This window comes from Lissotriton helveticus, chromosome 3_2, assembly GCF_964261635.1.
Source record: "Lissotriton helveticus chromosome 3_2, aLisHel1.1, whole genome shotgun sequence".
Classification (NCBI taxonomy): domain Eukaryota; kingdom Metazoa; phylum Chordata; class Amphibia; order Caudata; family Salamandridae; genus Lissotriton; species Lissotriton helveticus.
This window is the reverse complement of record NC_136062.1, coordinates 86,027,870-86,048,244: the sequence shown is the minus strand read 5'-3', so window position 1 is coordinate 86,048,244 and position 20,375 is coordinate 86,027,870. Positions and strand designations below refer to the sequence as shown.

Sequence of the window (20,375 nt, the reverse complement as noted above, 5' to 3'; positions counted from 1 at the left end):
CTGAAAGCTCTTCCTGAGCACTAAGGGAGGGATGGGCTGCTACTTACATTTCAATAGGTAGTCTTACCAAGGCAGTACACATTTGGACCTGTGACCACTCGGCCAGGAATTAAAAGAACAGCTGTGCTGCTAAAGGATTGCAATTCTGCTGGACCTGCTGTTTGATGAACTCCTGCCATGCTGTGTTGCGCAGCTGCTGCCACTCTCCCTCTGCCTGAGTGAGAAGGACCGGACCTGCATCACTTGAACCCAGAGTGACTCCAAGGGCTTGCTGGCTTACCTCCTGTTGCATTGGTCTAAAGAATACAAAAGACTTAGAACTCTTATTTTCCAACCATTGGGTTCATCTGCTGGGGAGTCTGCCCTGCCAAGTGGTGCCAACCCAGTCCTGACCCATGGACGTGGACCTATGGGTCTGATGCAGTGTTATCAATGTATCATCTGCTGCCACTGGAATCGGATCTGAGCATTGCACCAAAGCCACTGCATCGGCACTGTGACCCACAGCACTCTGGGATGACCGCTTCACTCACGGCCCTTGTTGCATCACCGCTACTGCATTGGGGATCACCAAAGTATCGCTCGGCTGCATCCCACCTCTGTCGACACGATCCTAGGATGAAGATACTCTGTTCAGCGGCACTAAGTGGATCTCTGTATCCAGCCTGTGCTCCCTCGTTGTCAGCCTGAACTCTTGTCTTTGTCCCCATCCGGCGCGACCAATTAAATCTTTAAGCACTGTATGCTTTTAGGCGCTACTTGACATTTATTCTTTTCAAATTCATATCTCAAATTCTACATATTGGATTTTCATCGTTTTTATCTTATTTTATTTATAAAATCATACTTTATTTTCCTAAACGGTTCTGGAGTCCTTATGTGTTGGTTACTGTTTAAGTGTTGCACAAATACTTTACACATTGCCTCTTACGTAAAGCCTGAATGCTCGGTGCCAAGCTCTGCCAACCTGAAACTCCATTTCTAGCAATCCTCAAATGGGGCCTTGTAGACTTTCTGAGTACATCCTGAGCATCATGTCATGAGCAAGCTGGAAGATAAGCTACTGAATATATCCCCACTCGGGGTCTGTTGGTAGTACCATAAATGTTTGTTCTTCACAAGCAGAAGGTGACATCCAGGGATGCCAGGTAGAGATTTCTGTACCAGGGTGCATTGTATTTACATTTGCTTGTCTGTCCATTTTTCTGATTTCCTAGCTGTTTCTCAAAAGTGAGTATGGAGAGTTGCATGTTGATCCCAGTAGCCCCAGTATGATTGCAACAACACATACACAGAATGGTGGGGAATTTCAGTGGACATGAACATCAGACCACATTCTCATCACCTTACCAAAGACAAAATGCAAATAGTGTGCCTGGACCATGTTTTCTTCCTACCTGACAAACTGGCGACTGATTACTTTGATTTGGCTTCCTTCATCTTTCTAAGGATTATTGTTACATCGTGAACACAGTCAAAACCCCAATCCAATTCTAATACATATGCTCTCAAATGAGTTTATGCTTTTTGGTGAGACTATGGGGGTTCACATCTCTGTACATCCTAAAGAGAAAGGTCCAAAACTATTGTTACTCAAACAATCAGCCAGAAATATTTTTCACTTAGACTCCACCTCCGGCAATTTCATGTTTAAGACAGCCAAACATTCAGTCTGTAGTGAGCCTTACATGGAAGTTAAAAACCAACAGCACAAGGCTCACAATGTTAATATTGCTGTTGATGTACTCAATGATTCGTGTATGTACAAAAACAAAATTGAATCAGTGTTGTCAAAATTCCCCGATATGACCTTTCCTTCAACCCTGAGTCGGAAATACGAGGTCAGGCAGGCCGTAGGCCTGAGGCTACTGATTGACAAATCACAGGTAGGGCAGAACATAACCAGCAGGACAAGCGAGCGAACAGGAAAAACACAGCTGAGTCCGAGAGATAGGCAGCAACACCACAATGGTCCTTGGAGTTTGGCCCCAATAAAACACTCATGGCCAGATAGGCATGCATTCCCAAAACTCCATAAAGTTAGATGCCACATGAAGTTAAGAACACTAAGCCAATCAGAACATAGCACACACTACACATGCAGTGTTCACATGCTTCCCATACCGGGCATCAGGGCACATTACCCACTGGCCCTCATTGTGTCCAGGCAAGGTTGAGACCCACCTGCATTTGTTTTCAGATGGGAGTAATTTATGGGTTCATGACAAGACCCACATTCCACTCCTGAAAATGGTTCTATGATTTTTTTATGATGCTTCTTTTACATTTTTTAAAAGACATTCAAAATGATTGTACTTGGAGTCAGTCCTCAGACCTGTTTCTGTATGCTGCACACCCCTTGCTATTTAATCCAATACTATGGAAACATCTGATGTGTTTATCTTGGAAGTCTATGTTTTTAGCTGTATACTCAGCACAAATAATTTATAAGGTTCAGGCATTTTCCCCATGACCCTTTGCCCCTGCACAGCAGGTTTGTAGGATCATTTGTGCAGGTCGTTGGTTGGATTATTGATCAGTACAACGTCCAATAGCCTCCTTTTTGTTTTAAGAGGTGCTTCTGGTGGCTGATTTCCACCGAGAATGGCTTTCCACTCAGTATTTTCAGTGTATTTCATTGAAAAAGGGTTTGCGTGGGCACTTGTATATGAATACCCTTTCAGAATTCTGTAGATGTAGTCTCAATGGTGTGTGGACCTTACGCCATAGAGACGCCGATCTTGGTTAGATTGATATCTAAGAATCAGAACCGAATGACATTAGGAAAACAGCGCCTTCCTAATATTACTTCTAATAAGTCAAGGGGTTCCAACTTTTCCTATTCCAGAGGTGGTAGAGGTGCATTTTATGGTCTTGCCAAATTACAATGTTTCAGGTGTGGGTCAAATTCTCACGTTTTAAATTTTAAGAATTGTCCAGCTATTGCACAAGAATGCTGGAAGCGCAAAAAGATTTCCCACTCCTGTTCGCTATGTTCAAGACCATACTGTGGAAGACGAACTTGAAATTGTAAAGAAAAAATTTGAAGTGTTGCTTTTGGCAGTGGATTGTGTGGATATTAACAATGTCCACTCTGATAATATTATCAGTGATCCTTTAGTTCACATTAAAATTGACAGTGTTGTTATTCCTCTCCTCATTGATTCAGGAGCTAGAATTACCATTATTCCCATTGATAAGTACAAACAAAACTGGACAAATAAAGTTTTATTACCTCCTGACGTTGTTACCACAGCGTTTGAAGGTAGCAAGATTGACTTAACTGGGTATTTCTGTAGTTACATTACTTTTGAAACAAGAACTATTCATGGGAAAGTTTATGTTGCATATAAAGGTATCAATGTACTAGGTTGGTGGCATCAAGCAGAATTTGGCATGATTATCAAACCAGGCCATAAGCATCCTGTGTCACTTACCAATGCTGTTTCTGATCACACATTATGGAAGGAAAAATTTGGAGATGTCTTTTGTAATAAAATTGGTTTGATCAAAAATTTCACTCACGTTATTAAAGTTAAAGAATGTGTTTCTCCAGTGAAACACAGGCTATGCAATGTTCTCCACAGTGTAAGAAGTGAACTTTCACAAATGTTAAAAAACATGTGAGAAAATGGTATCATGGAGAATGTGTACGCCACGCTCTGGCTTTCTCCCATTGTTCTTGCCAAGAAGAGAAATGGCGAGTTACACTTATGTGTGGACTTGCATTCACTTAACAACGCCATTTGGGTGGAGAATTTTCCCCTGCTTCGCATTGATGACTTAATCACTGGTGTGGGCCAGTCCAAGTGGTTTTCCAAAATAGATCTATGGGCTGCTTATCAGGTGGAGTTGGATGAATCATCCAGACATTTAACAGCATTGATGGTACATTTCAATTACGTAGAATGCCATTTGGACTGGCGTCTTCCACGTCAGTTTTTCAAAAGGTTATGAGCAACATGTTTCAAGGAGTGCTTAATGTTGTTGTCTTTCAAAATGACATTTTAATTCATACTGTGTCAGAGGAGGAACATAACGATGTAATTGAGCAAGTGTTGTCAATCTTACAAAACAATTGAGTCACTGTTAGAGAGGATAAATTATTTTTGCAGTTAATGAAATTGAATATTTGGGCCATGTACTTTCCAAAGATGGTGTAAAACCTAAACGAAGCATTGTGGATGGTATTATTAATGCACCACATCCCACTGATAAAGATCAGTTATGTTTATTTATTGGTTTGTGTAACTTCTATTTAAAAGTTATCAAGTCTCACTGAATGTTTTAGGAGCTGCTTAAAAAAGGAACTGATTTTGTGTGGACATCCATTTGCCAAGAGCATTTTCAAATTATCAAAGAGAGCATTCTCTCTGCTCCGGCTCTTCAAGCATATATTGAAGGTCGTGATACTTACATCACTGTGGATGACAGTTCCTATCGAATGGGTGCTGTTTTGTCACAAGTGATAGGCACCATTGAGGTTACCATCGGATTTGCTTTAAGGAAGATGAAAGATGTGGAGTTAAGGTACTCTGTCATTGAAAAAGAGATGCTTGTGTGTGTGTGGGGAGTAGAAAAATTCAATCCTTATTTATGGGGGAGAAAGTTTTAGCTCAGAACGGATCACAAACCGTTGGTGGACATTTTGTCTGGCAATAAAATCAAGAAAGCCACCGCCAGATTAGCTAGACAGGCTACCAAGCTACTTGAGTTTAATTTTTCCATACCACATATAGCTGGTGGTAAGAATATCAAGGCTGACTTCTTATCCAGGCTTCTTGTTCAAAATGTCAAATGCATTGGGAAAGAGGAGGAGGATATTGAAGAATGCATTATTGCCACTGTTGATGACACTATAATTTGTAACAATATGGATGATTGGTGCAAAGCTCTAGAAAATGATACTGTTTTAAAACAGGTGATGAATTTTGTTGTGGAAGGTTGGCCCAAAGAAAGATCTATTGATCCGATTTTACAATCCTTTTGCAAGATCGCTAATTAATTATCTATTGAAAGCAATTTGTTGGTTAGAGAGGGAAAATTAATTCCTCTCTCCTGTTTCAGAAGAATACTTCTGGAAACAGCTCATTTAGGTCATCTAGGTATGACTGCAACTAAACAAAGAATTCGTAATGATTTTTGGTGGCCATCTGTTGATCGTGAAGTTGAAATGTTTGTGAACGAATGTACCCAATGTTTGTACAGTCATAAACACTTATCTACTTCCTCTCCTTGTTCCAAACCTGGCATCTCCCCAAGTAAAGTTTGGCAAAGAGTTGCTTTGGATTTCCTAGGACCATTTCATGTTCTGTCCAATTGCATTAAATATTTCATTGTCGCACATACATCCTGGCACTTATCCTGAGCTGCAACGGCAGCTACATGTAGGCGAAGGATCACTTTCACTTACCGCTTGCTCCTGAGGCTTCTGCTTGCTGCAGACCAGTTGAAGTGTCCCCGACTGTTTTGAGGCCTTCACGGAGCTGGGACCGGGGTTTCGAGTGCGGAGAGTGGCCGGCCGCGACTGCAACAACAGCGGCCTCTGGTGATGGTGAGGACTCGGCCGGAGGGAACTGAAGACCTGATTGCCGATGGCGACAGTGCCGACCCAGCCCAACTGGCGGAGAACCATGTGGGGAGTGTAATGCAGCTGGGTCGAGGGTGGTGCATGATTCTTAGCCCCCCATTCCGGTGTTGTATCCGGGCCCATTACCAACTTTGCCCGGAGTCAGCGTGCGGCCCCCAGGGTGCGGCGGAGTTTTTAGCCTTTTGGTGACTCTCCGCTGAGAAACCTGCCTTGGCTTGTGAGATTCCCGTTGTGAATCCTGTTCCTCCCTGATGTGAGACCCGGTCCCGCGGTGAGGTGGAGAAGGACGAGGCCAGAACAGCTAAGATGGCGGAGAGCGCCCTCGTACGCACACCTCACCCGGGCAGAGAAGCCGCTATGCGAGAGAGTCCTGGGGTCTGGCGACACGAGAGAGAGCCCACGTCCAGAGATGTTTTGGCTGCGTTAACAACTCTGCATAAGACCCTGATCCGGGACGCCCGGGATCTGGGTAGGAGGATGGCCGCCATTGTTGTCCCGCCGCTCCACATGGGTAGGGATGAATCGCAAGGAAGCGCCGATGTGCCCGCCTTTGCGTCAGTGATGAACGTTCCAGCTGCACCTACGTTTGTGGAGACGCTGAAAGACCCGGTCCGTGAAACCGCTTTGGATTGCTCTGTTGTGTTTGGGAGTGACTCGTCGGGGCCCTTATCTGTACGGCGGCGGAAGAAACAACATCGATCCATAGTTTGGGTTGCCCCGGCGGCGTTTCAACAATTGTCGGATTGTGTGACCTTATCCTCCTGGCTGGTGAGACTCTGTTCTGCCTGGGGGATGTTTCCGGTATCGGTACTGCCACAGACGGAGTTCCGCCATGCGTACTTGGCTGGGATTTGGGGGCTACAGTCCCATGGAGTATTGGCGCTTCCCGGACCGCCCGGTTCGGTTGGACCCACCACACTGTACTGTATGCCGATTGATGAATGGCCGTATGTGGGTACTATTGATAGAGAAGGCCAGGGATGATATCGTTTAGGATATGATGGAACACATTGTTGGCCGACGGTGTTTTGGAGGGACACTCCGCGGGGATGTTACCGATTGAATTTATGATTCTTGCTTACTGTGGCTATTCTGACTTTGCTTCTGATGTATATTGTGCGCGATAGGTGAGGGGGGGCCGGGTGGTCCGATCGATGGCCCTTCCTCATATTTTTTCCTTTCCTTTTTCTTCCTTTTTCTTCTATATTTCGGGTCTCATCTTTAGGGCGATAGGCATGCTGCTGGGGGGGGTAGGCCGTAGCCTTCTGCAGGGGTGCAGGGTGGGGGGTAGGGGGAAGAGGGTTGTTTATTTGTTCTTCCTTTGTCTCTATGGCCCTTTGCCTTTTCTTTTTCTAGGTGTCGTCGTCTTCATGTTTCCTACAATCTGTTTTGTTTTTAAGGGCTGGGGTGCTGATTCGTCATGACGTGTATGTGTTGTTTACATTTATCCTGACTCGTATGCATTGCCCCCGTGTCCTCAAGTGTATTCGCACTCATTGCGGATTTCTGTTTTCTGTTGCTATTGTAGGATCATGTGTGACCGTCTGGCACTTCTTCTGATATTTTTTCTGTTTTATTTTTCTTCATTGTAAAATTAACCTTCTTAATTCCTGCTTATCACGCTGTACGCTTAAATACGAGTCGTATCCTGGATACTTACCTGACCCCGGCTTATGGACTGCTGTTTCTTTTTATATTGCTTTGCTGACCTTACGAATTGACTAGCGGCCGGCCGGGATGGTTGTAGGCCCATGCTTGTATTTATGTGAAGTGATAATAAAGGTTTTAATAAAAAAAAAAAAGTCAAATCATAAAAGTACAATGTATTACAATAGCGAGAATATGTCAATTCATATAACTGCAATTTGACAAGTATATATTAAAAATAGCATCTGTTAAAAAAAAAATATTTCATTGTCTTAATTGATCATCTATCCAGGTGGGTGGAAGTCAGGGGTGTTTCTGAACCTAACACTAAATCTGTTGTTTTTCTCCAAGATGTCTTCAGTAGAGAAGGTGTTCCTGAAGAGTTGCTAACCGATAATGGAGTGCAATTTAATTCAGTTTGCATACAGGAATTTTTATCAAAGATGGGTGTCAAACATCTTCGTACTCCTCTTTATTTTCCCCAAGCTAACGGCATAGTTGAGAGATTCAACAGAGTGTTATTCAAATGTATTCAAAGTGCAATCAAGGCGAGAGTTGATTGTGAGACGGCTGTCAGTGATGTTGTGTGGGTATACAGAACTCCTCCTCATTCCATTTCAGGTTCTGTATCCTTTGAGTTAATGAGAGGTAGGAAAGTTGTTTCCACTCTCAATCCTTTTTGGAAAATGGAAGTTTTCAATGAAGAATATAATGTAATGAAATAATCTGTTAAAGCAAAAGTTTTGTGTGATGAGGCTAGTCTCCGCAGGTGTGAAAGATCCAAACTTCCTGTCACTAGAAGGGAGGTCAAATTTTCCATTGGGGACTATGTATGTGTTAAAGATCTTTTATTGTTATAAAAGGGGAAGTCAAAGTTTACAGATCCGGCATGCATTGTTAACATTAGAGGTTGAGCTGTTAAACTTGACAATGGTCAGTGGTGGAATGTTGGTCGTTTGGCTAAAACCAAAAGAAATGATGTTCGTGTTGAAGTGCAAAAAAATATTAAAAACTATCATACTATCAGAAAAAGTTCAAGGGTTAAGAGGATCCCCAGTAGATTCAAAGATTAATTGTTTATTCTCGTTAAAGAGGAGTGTAGTATGGTTTAGGGCCTACTTTTCCGTGCATGTTTTGTTAACATGGCTTATTAGAAGTTTAAACGCCATTTTACATTTTTGCTGCTTTTACACACAACACTGTATAGCTGTTTTTTGTACGTTAGCCTTCACGAGGGTCTACAGATGAGAAAAGGTTTGTGTTTCGACATCTCTAGACATACATCATGCCCCTAGTCTGCACAGTGAGTGTTGAGCCGTCAAGGTTATCATAACATGTGAGCCTGTTTATCAGCATGTCAGTGTAACACATTCTAGACACAATATTTTGGCAGCTGCGAGCCAAGTAAGATTCTGGCGCCTTTATCGTAGCACACTTGCCATGATTTCACACACTTGGAAGATTCCAAGGATGCAGAGAGCCTTGCTGATCCAGATGTAATTTACTCTTACTGAGCGGAAAGGTAATGGGGTCCCCAAAACAAGCCCAAGAGACCTTCTTTAGTTTATAATACATAGTTCAATATATCATGGCTGCGGTTGATATCCCAGCACACAGTCGTGTGGCTGTGCCGAATCATTTGCAGGAATATCTTGTTTCTTTAGAAGGACAGACAGTGGTTTTTGTAGTCTCAGCTGACGCAGTGTACCCGTGTGAGTTTTTTTACTCATGGGTTACATTTCCTGCAGTAGATGGTGGTACTCGTATACCCCTGCTGATGCTCCTGCAGCGTATGCTTCATATCGGACTGTGGAAATTCCTATTTCTGCTTGGTAACATGCCGTTTGGTTTAATGGCGCCCTCCCACACGTTATAACAGTGGTCAGACAAGGGCCGTTGCCAATCCCAGGCGGTACTAGGCTTGTTTTGGCTGCTTACACCCTGCATCCTCAGGCGGGTGTGTTAACAGCTCCGCAACTAAGACCCATGTATGCCTCTGCGGTGTCAGTTATTAGGGTTCTGGTTCATTACATTGGGTGGGGCCCTGGGTGGTGGGGCGCATCCAGTTGACGGGGGCGGGCTGAAGCTTAGTCCTGTCATGGTTAATGCGGTCATGGGCTAGCATCCCCAGGATAAGGATGAGATGCCTTTTTGGCTTGCTGAAAAATTAGACCAACTGGAAGCAGTATTCCCGAATACTAGTCCTGTGGAGAAACACAGGGTTCTCACAATTAGTTTGCAGAAAGACTTAGTGTCAGACGTAAATGAGTTTTCAACTTGGGGTGTGATTTTTGCGGCAGTCTATACTAGGTGCTAAGGCACCCCATCAATGACTGTCCTGCCCTCTGTGATCAAGCGTGTTCACGGACCAGAGGGGGCTGTGGAGTTGGGGATGCGGTAAGTTTCCAGGTCTCTAATGCTTTACACGATGTCGCCGATGCAGACAAACCCCGTCAATTACCGAAAATTATTACGGAGGCTTATAAGACCGTTGGCAGTAATAGTTTAGGTGTTAAGCCTTTCGCTAAGAAAGAAAAACAGCAGCAAACTCAACAAGTGTAATCTGATAAAGATGACCTCCCAAAAGTTCAGAAACAAAATTGGAGTAAGAACAAAAAACAGGGGAGCAGCAACAGAAACAGGGGTCCCGTCCTGCTTCACCTACACCTGCCCCTGCTGAGCATACATATGAGTTGCACGACTGAAGTACTATTAAGTCACCTGATAGGTTTTAGGTTCCTGAACAACGTTCTCCTCGCTCTTTGCAGGAAACATAGGTAACAGCCACTGGTGGAGGAGGCGGCGGCAGCGGTCAAGGTGCCCAACACCCCTGTGAGCAGCCTCGTAAGGCTGACGGAAAAGGCAAGCAGGACGAAACACCGCGTCAAAGGCCCCAGTTTCAGAAGAAGGAAGTTGCTGCAGTAACAGCGAGATATGTCACAGATAGTGAGAACCCAGCTTCGGAATCTGACATGGGCACTGATGCTGCTGGACAGCGCGGCGGAGATAACCATCATCCGCGAGGTGTTGCGCCCACTACTGAAGGTGACAGTGACTGACTCCTTCGTTGTAGTTGATACAGCTGACACTAGAGTGGCTCCCCCTGACAGGCTTTATGAAATTGTCCTAATAAAGGAAGGTGACATAGAACGTACCATAAAAGTGGTCTTTGGGAAAATCTGACTACTACCTATGATATTTTGTTGAAGATTGGGCTAAGGCGCTTGCACCGGCGTTGCACCGTACTGGGAAACAACCTTTACAACGCAACTTTTACAACGCACTACCATTACAACAAAACTTTTACAACGCAACATCCATTACATCGCATGCCTTTACAACGCAACCATTACAACGCATGACACTACAACGCATGTCATTACAATGCAGTCATTACAACGCATACCATTCAAACGCATGCCATCACAACGCATAGTACCCTTACACTATCCAACCCTTACCCTACTGTTGCACCCCCTAGAGTTAGAATAGTAATTTTTACCCCTGTACTATCCAACACTTACCCTACTGTTGCAGCCCCCTGGAGTAGAATAGTAATTTTTACCCCTACACTATCCAATACTTACCATACATGCAATGTAATGGTGGGCGTTGTAAAGGTAGTATGCGTTGTAATGGAATGCGTTGTAAAGGTAGTTTTAAAAAATTCATTGTGATGGCATGCGTTGTAATGGAATGCGTTGTAATGGATGTTGCGTTGTAAAAATGTGTTGTAAAAGTATGCATTGTAACGTCATACATCCTACCGTACTCATTGTGGATGGGACAAATTTTCCTCTTGACATGAGATTCCCTTGTGATCGTTGCCACAGCCTCAACCCCAATACCTCATGCGACATGAAGCAAAAGCTTCAGTTGCAGAAATCCTTGAACAATTAGAATATCAAGGTGTAATTGAAATGTCTGTGTCTCTCATGAATAACCCACTTTTTATTGTGACCAAGCCTGATGGCTCGTACCATTTGGTATTGAATTACCGCCTCTTAAACTCACATTGTCGTACGTGCGCGGTGCAGAATGCTCACTGTTCTGCTCTAGTGGATGGTCTCGTGCGTAAACGGTTCAAAACCACACTTGACATATCCAATGGGTTTTTTGCCCACAATCTGTCCCCACTTAGTAGTCAATGGACAGCTTTTACCAGTGGTGGCAAACAGCGTCACTTCCTTCATTTGGCTATGGGCTACAAGAATAGTCCAGGCGTTTTTGTCGCCCGCATTGTCTCTCTCCTGGAGAGACTCGACGCAGATGCATGTTCGTATGTGGATGGCATCTATCTCACACACGACGAGTTATGGCCGCATCTGTGCAGTGTTGACCGCACAATTTCCCATTTTGCGGACATAGGTTATAAATTTAACTTTGCGAAATCACACATTGCTGAGTACACAGTGTTGTCCCTGAGCTATGAGCTCAACAATGAAGGTCGAGGTTTAGCTCCTCACTTCTTGGAGAAATGCGCACTTCTGCGAGCTCCAACAACACTGAAAAAGCTACAATCGATACTGGGCTTTTTGAATTTCGTTCGTACCTACATTCCCGAATTTTCCCAGCGTATCAAACCGCTTTATGCATTGATACAACCTACTTTTTCCAAATCGTGATGGCTGCCAGAACATTCAGCCGTTTTGCAATCTTTGCAGGCTAATCTTCTTGAATCTAAATTCTTGTCGATTTGTGATAACCACACCAACCTGGTGATAAGAATCGTGCCAGGGGCATTGGGTTTCACGTACCTCACCTTAAATGAGGGTAACACAGTACCTATCACTTACAAGTCGCACTTGTACACTTCGGCTGAGCTGCGGTGTTCCACTGTGGAAAAAGTTTTGACAGCAGTGCAAATGGCGATTCTTAAGGAAAGCGCACTGTCGCAGGGAAAACGCATTTTGGTTGTTACAAACCCCGCCACCAATATCGTGGAGGCAGTGACGAAAGCCAGTGTACCGAATTCCAAAGCTTTGCACCCTTGGTGGATACAATGGGCCACATCCTTGACATCCATGGATGTCACGTTCATTTTTGATTCCTCTCTGCAGACTCAAGAGTACTTGCAGTATGAATTTATTCATCCTGCTCCTCTGACTATGCGCCCACTTGAGGATTTCTGTTGTATCATATACACTGACAGAAGCGCACAAGAGGCTACAGGTTCAAAGCACGCATATTCTTTGGCCTGCGCAATTGTGTTTGGTACTATGGTGGATGGTGAATTCAAGTCCGATGTCGTGCATACACAGACATTAGAGGACTGTACCGCACAGTTGGCATAACTTCGTGCTCTAATGCTTGCATTGGAGTACGCTGATCCCAGTGGGACTACTCTTATTGTGAGTGACTCTTACTACTGTGTTCAGTCTTACAATGACAATCTGTCCTTTTGGACTCAAAATGATTATCGTGACTCCAAGGGTCGCACAATAAAACATAAAATGATCTGGGTTCGAATGGCTGAGCTCAATGAACGACTCCCATTCGTCTTTGTAATTCATACTCTTGGTCATCAGCATGTTGGAGTTCTCGCTGTTGGCAACTGTCTCGCGGACGAGGCTGCAAAGACGGCGGTTGCAACATATGCAGTAGCAGCGGTTATACGTTCCAAATGTAAGATTGATGATGACATCTTGGCAGCTATTGCCGCAACAGAGAAGGGAGGTAATTACCCTAGAGGTTTCCCTTCTAAATACTCTTATCATTTAAGTCCTGATAAAGTTCCTTATGTGAGAATTAACGACGTTGGTGACAGGTTGATTCCCAATGCTGACAGCAGACATGCTTTGATTACAGCAGCCCACGCAGGGATGGCTTCAGTGCACGCTGGTGTGTCAGCTACTGTTTCTCTTCTCCAGCAACGATATTGGTGGCGGGATTTGTACAAACAGTCACATGAATTTGTCCTTCAATGTGGCATTTGTCAGCAAATTAAACCTTCTTCTGCTGCACGCCCATTCCAAACTCAGTAGTACATATCTAATAAACCACTTGCGTGTGTTTATTTAGATCACTGCGGTCCTTTCCCCTCTGATACTGCGTATAAGTACATCTTAGTAGCAGTTGACTCTTGCACGCGCTTTGTCTGAGTGTGGCCTCAAAGGAGCGCTGATTCTAGAACTGTTGTAAGGATTTGCGTGTCTTTGTGGGAATTTCTGCGTTTGGTACCTTCTATTCATACCAGGGTTCAGCGTTCGCCTCTAAGGCGTACAAGGATGCCATTAATTGGGAGTCCAGGTCAAATGTTCTTCTCCATACCGGCCTGAGGGTAATAGTGTTGTTGAGCGAATGAACCGTGACTTAAAGCAATCCTTGACAGCTACGGTATTAGGTGCTGGCAGAGACTGGCTAACCCACCTCAATGGCATTCAATGTGCACTAACTAATCTCCCTAGAAGGTCTCTGGGTGGGCAGACCCCATACGAAATGCTCTTTGGCATCAAAATGTTTGTACCAGACCTTTGATGGTCTAGACATGGCGGCGGGAGCCGCATCCTTTGACGTAGATGAACATTCTAATGTTTTGCAGAACCTACAAAAGACCAGAGACAGTCTTGCAAAGGAACACTTGTCCTCCACATCTGAACCTGCGTTGCAGATACCAGTAGTCGGCTGGCTACCCCAAGGTGGAGAACTGGTTCGAGAGAAGATCAACAGCAAGCAATAATAATTCGGTCCTTCCTATCGAGCTCCAGTTGCCGTGCTTGGCATGCAGGGTACACGAACAGTCATTTTACCTCCTCTTCCTGGGCGAAAGGGGAACGGGTACCTCTTGATTGACAATGTCAAACCACACAGGGTGGCCGATTCTGTATAGCATGACGCCTGCGGTTTCGTGTCTAGCAATGGTGCAACACTCTGTTTTGGCCCCGGATTCTGCCATCACGCTTGAAGTTGTCATTGAAATGAGTCCACTTACGAATCCTTTATTGAATCTACCTGCTGGTGATCCTCTTAATGACACTGAATATACTTACTCCACTGACTTGTCTATGCCTGATTTGGAGACCCGTGTGGCTAATCAGTCCCGTTTTTCATTTGACACTGGCTCGTCCACATCTAAGTCCCCTTCAAAAGTTTCGATTTTTGCAACCTGGTTTAAAAGAATTTTTTTGATTCCCCCTTGGAATTACATTTGGCTGGTACTATTTGCAATTTTTTTTATTCATGTTCATCGGATTTGTGGTGTTTTTTTTTTGTTTTATAAATGGACACTACGTTCAGGAAAGAACTTCAATTAGACTGATTGATGGAACTTTGGCTCCCCACTCCTCTTCGCACATCATGAAGAGGGACCAGACTTTTGTGAATATAACTGCTTGGCCCGTTTTAGATAGGATTGTATGGGATGCTGTAAAGTTCCAGATACATGGTCCCACAGAGGTATTAATGTTCCCAATGTACTCTGTGTTTCTATGGGGGATGTGGTTATACAAAATATTCGCTCTGATGATTGGGACGTCAAAGCCATTGAGGCTTTATTTTCTGATTTGAAATACTTTGCTGCTTTCGATGCTGAAGATTTATATTTGGAATCTGCGAATTATGGTGATTTGTATTGTTACTAGCATTTTGGCAATCGCTTTCTGCATAAGACAAATTCATTTAGAAATGTGGGTAACTACACACAGTGGGAACATTGTCCCACGCCAGTGGAAGGCAGCTCTAAAACACTTTTGAAAAAGTTTTTTTATTTTACTGATTTTAATCAATCCAACCCTGATGTATTTTGTTTTAAGTTGACTGAGAAGTCCTCTTCCAAGGTTAGACTTACCCACACTAAATTACTGTATTCAAAGTCCTTTATAGACCAGTTGGCAGTTGGGGGCTATGAACTGTGGAAAGATACAACTCTGTTTGGGGTTCTAAAAGTTGGCAAGTGCAAGGCACTGAGGCTTTGCATCGTGCATGTCTCACCCCAAACCATATGTTGTTTCTGAATGCTACTATTTCACAAACCACATGCTTTGGATTGGCTACTTCCAAAAAATTAAATGCTCCTTCGTTTCCTGATTTGGGTGAATTTCCCCATTGGAATAATTACACCAGTATTTCCCTAAATGATTTACAAGCCCTGTTGAAAAATTCCTCTTTTAATGTCCTCAGCATTAATCCAGAGGGCTGGTTGCTATGGCAAAAAAGTGCAGATTCCTGCCAGCACCGTTTTTTGGGTCTGACCCCTGGCTATACAGAGGTTAGAATTGAGCCCCGCTTTCAGATTCAACATTCAGTCACCACCTAATCTGTAGGCAAATTATGCCAGAGTTGGCTCAGACATTCATCCTTGACGTCTGTTAATCTACATTTATCCAAACTCACTGACACCGTTGACTTAAATGATTTATTTAAAGGACCTGCAGTAGGCAGGTCGAAAAGATGGATATATGCTGCTTACTACGAGGTTTGAAAACTGTCCCAGATTGTGGGCTCAGAGCTATAGATCAGGCCAATTTAGAAAAAGTGCTTGCCGTTGTAGATAATAGCATTAACACGCTTTCCTCCCGCATTTACACGTTGTACAATATTGTTTCATCTGTTGTTGATATTGTGCAAGAAGACGTTGCAGTACTGTACCATGGTCAGAATCAATTGCGTTCTGTTATGCAGTTTGCATGGACCCTACAAACTTTGAAAAATGGCAGGGTGCCATGGGACTACATGAACATGAGTTTGTTATTTCTACCTTTTAATTTGACTGTTAAACAACAATTTATGTCAATGAAGGATGCCACGTTTTTATTGTTGCGTATTGAAAAACTGGAGCCGTTACCATTTTCAGTGGGAGACTCAAATTCTGAGGTTTGGCTTATCCATGGGTTGATCACTCTACCTTTTCCCCTGTTTAAATTTGAGTCTTGCATGAAACAATATGCTATAGGTAGATTCGAACCTTTAGGTAGTGCTTATCTTCATGAAGTATGGAATCTCCCATCCACATGTAGGTGCTTGAGGGAAGCAAAGGAAGTTTATTTAAAAGGTGAAGATTGCACTCATTAGTCTGTAGGTATCTGCAATTGCATGGTTCTTGTAATGTCCGTACACCAAATCTTGCCTGTGTTTTGATAGGCACCCCCCATCCCTATTACACCGACTTTCACACTGCTTGCAAACGGTAGTTATTTATTGTTAAATAATGAAGATTGTTGTGGTATGCTTGCTGGTATTCCTTACATGGTTACAGTTTCCCAGCGTGTGGTTTGCTGTAAGAATGTCTTGTTTCCTCCTCCACATGGGAGGCTCGATGTTTCCATCTGGCCTTCTATCCCGACCTTGAAAGCAGAGTTCAACAAGATGAGTCAAATAAGAGCTCATTTGTCCCAGAAGGTAGTCCCCCTTACATCTGCGCGTGAGACATTCGTCCTTCACGTTGCAAATACTCATACTGAGGTGATTGCCTTATTAAACACAGACCTGCCCCTGCATTTCGCTGCTTTGATTCACACAATCTTAAATGCCTTGTCGACCACTGGCCTGGCACACTTTTTTAAAGTAGTATGTTCTGGCCTTGTGACCTCATTTCAGACTATATTTGGTGTGATCCCTGCATTTTTTCATTCGATATTTTCGAATGTATTCAGCGGTTTGCCGTTAGTTCTCGAATTGTGCGCGGGCATACTGCTGTTACTTTGATTACTCCAGAATGGATGCACAGTCTGTGCCCGACGATCTGCCCTGGCTGCTCTTACTTCGTAACCGGATGCTAGAATACTATGAATCACTGCCTCTGGCGACTCTGAGTGTGGCGTATGGTTTATCTTTCCAGTTCTCATTCTTCACTTGCGTGCAGCCTGTTTTTCATTGCCTGGATTGTGGATTTGAATGGGCCCTGGATTTGTGTCTCTGCAGCACAGTGTCTCCTGACCTGGATTTTAATCTACTAATGAGTCCCTTGGTTGCTCATGAAATAGATTGTTCTAGTTTCGGGATTATGGCCTACGCAGCGGCTCATGGGGTTCTAGGCAATTGTAACATTTGGACTGCGGCCAATGACTTTCTGGCGCGCAGTTATCTTGAAGTAAGCCCGAGTTGTCCTCTGATGGTACTAGAGGCTCCGGTAATCGAGGAACATGTATTTTCTCTCCCGTTACTTAATTGGATGCCTGAAATGTTCATGGATGATAACAACGACTTCCTATTGGAGGCAGTTGCAACGTATGGTGCTTATACGCTGTTGGATTGAAGTGCAGATTTTTCTCTGCTTCATAAACACATACTGAACTCGTGAATATTTTTTCTTTTAATACCATAATGTTTTTCTTAATATTTGAGGGTTTTTTTCACACCATGGCCGCCCGTGATTGGTGTCACTGACTTGGTTACTTTAATTTGGATTTTGACTCTCAATTCTCAAGTTTGGCAAAATTCCTGAACTTGGTTCTGTCTCATTCGAACTTGAACTCTGCGTTCTATGAAGCTTTCCCCGGTTATTGTGCGTTCCCCGAACAAGGGAGGGTGTAGTATGGTTTAGGGCCTACGTTTGTGTGCATGTTATGTTAGCATGGTTTATTTGAAGTTTAAACGCCATTTTACTTTTTGCTGCTTTTGCACACAACACTGTATAGCTGTTTTTGTATGTTAGCCATCACGAAGGTCTACACATGAGAAAAGGCTTGTTTTTCGACATCTCTAGACATACATTGTGCCCCTAGTCTGCACAGTGAGTGCTGAGCCGTCGATGTTATCATAACATGTGAGCCTGTTTATCGGCATGTCCGTGTAACACATTCTAGACACAACATTTTGGCAGCTGCGAGCCAAGTAAGATTCTGGCGCCTTTATCATAGCACACTTGCCATGATTTCACACACTTGGAAGATCCCAGGGATGCAGAGAGCCTTGCTGATCCAGATATCATTTACTCTTACTTAGCAGAAAGGTAATGGGGTCCCCCAAAACAAGCCCAAGAGACGACCTCCTTTAGTTTATAATACATAGTTCCTATATAGGGAGGGTGTTAAAACCAAGCGCTATATAACCTGTTTGCACTTTTGTATTTGTATGGAATTGTAACCATGCTGACCATATTATTCTTTATCACATGTCTGCTTATGTTGAGTAAAATACTGCGCATGAGATCACGTCGTTAAAATAAATATTTTAACCTTACCGTGTCTCTTATTTTACTCCTGTTGTGGACTGGTATGAGAGTATAACAAAAGATTGTTCTCACTTCCCACCATTCCTGAGAAGGTCTTAAGTTGCATGTTCTAGGTTGCCTAATCATTGGTTACTTTGCTATAGGACGAATTGCTAATGTGACACTGATGATAGCTGGTTGGGGTTTTCTAGGTACTGAGGTGAATTTCTGGCTGGTACACCACAATTCACTAATGTCCTAGGTCTCTGTGCACAGCTCTGTGTATGAGCAGAAATCCTTGCAACAGGAGATTTGTGGTGTTTGGGTTTTATTACTTAGGGTTGTATATTGTCAGTACTATTGTTCTACAGGTTATTACAGAATCCCCTTTTCTGCTTGAGCATGTACTCCATGTTTTATTACTGTTGGACTGTTTGGGTGAAGGTCTGGAACACCATCTTGTCTGTGCTGCTATCCTGAGCCCTCAATACCTATGTAACTTGCTTCCAGTTCTTCTACAATAAAATCCTTGAAAACCACTGAAGGCTCAGAACAAGTGCTTTGCTGAGAGTGGACTTACGACAGATGGTTTGTCGAGTTACTTCATATACCCTTTCTGTTAATGTTGTTGCCTGTTATTGGAAAGAAGCCGAGAACAACAGCCTTACTTGCTCCTGTATTCATACATGTAAAGTGTATTTTGAGATGTGCTTGACATTTAACAGTCACCCTTTGTGCTCTTCTAGTTCAGTCTGTTTGCCAACTTTTTCCACGACAACTCGACTGTTCCATCTCCTTTTGGCTCCAGCATCAAAGTCAAGCCAGCGAGGCCTGCCATCAAGTCAGCCAACAAACAGTTCCGGACAACAGTTGGCAGCAAGGTATTGCACATAACGGCTCTAAGACTTTGTTTAAGCGAATACATTTGCTTAAGAAGGTACAGAAAATCCCTTTTCATTAAAAAGAAAAAAATTATCTGAATTCTGTGTAGTGAGGATGCTTGTCAAACATTTATTAAATAATATGAACATAAGTACAGTGCTATTTGTTATTCTCATAACTTTTACTTACTGGCTATAGCCAATGTCTTAGGAGTACTCATTTGCAGATAACAAAAATATACATCAGCTGGAGGGTATGAATACCTTGGATCATGAGATGCTTCAGTCTATAGACATTGCACTGGTTCTGCTCTGCCTTGAGCTGCTGCCTCACTTTCTTTTCTAGGTCTTGTAGAGGCAGCTTTCAAGGTCCCTGCCGCATTTTGCAATATGTACATAATAGGAATAAACATGGGGCCAATGGGTCAGTTTGCCTATTACACTGCTTGTTCGCAGTGCATTTACATTTGGGATCAGCCTACATTACAGTCATTCATTATGGAAATTCTCACTCGGGACGTATGGTTGGAAGTCAGTAGTTATCAGGCAGAGAACTATGAATTTGACTCTTGATTTTATTAGTAAGCTCAGATTTCCTAACGATTCACATTGTGGTTTTTCACAATTGTCGCCGAATATGGTGCAGGAATATACCCAGTCACTTCCTATAGTTTTGACAGCGTGACTAAATCATACACACACCCTTTCATCTGAGCCTTGCTTCACCCATCTAAAAATAAGCTAAGTCTGAGACTCTGGGAGGAAATAGAAGTGTCTCTTATATTCTACTTTCCACATATCGAAGCCCCTTTTTCAGAGAAAACCTTTTCGTGGCGTTTTTCCAGAGCCTTACTTATCCTACAGTGCTCCAGTGCTCCCTTACCGCGTCAACTTTAGTGCTTTCCAACTAGACCTCTTACTAAAGGTCCATTCAGCGCAGTACTCCCTGCTAAGAATGTTCACTCAAGGAAGTAAAGTTCAGTAATAATTTTAGTGCTCATAATTTGCTTTATGAGATTATCAGTTTATATTGTCAGGTTTTCAACAGTTTTCCAGACTCCGTGCCTGCTCCCACTTGTTTATCCTTCATTGTTTAGTGATGGAGTACTGTGATGGTTGAGGAACTATGTGTGGCCCTCTTAGTTCTCCTCTCACCTTGTTCTCTCAA

At 43.3% G+C, this 20,375-nt stretch overlaps 1 protein-coding gene across 1 annotated transcript in view; it reads left to right on the top strand.

The window, feature by feature from the left end:
• Positions 1 to 20,375, top strand: part of MYO5C (myosin VC) — a 1,267,761-nt gene that overhangs the window by 652,300 nt on the left and 595,086 nt on the right. Inside the window, exon 15 of the mRNA XM_078684841.1 lies at positions 19,073 to 19,207. Within this exon, the coding sequence (XP_078540967.1) occupies positions 19,073 to 19,207 (135 nt within the window). The remainder of the gene's footprint in view (positions 1 to 19,072; positions 19,208 to 20,375) is intronic.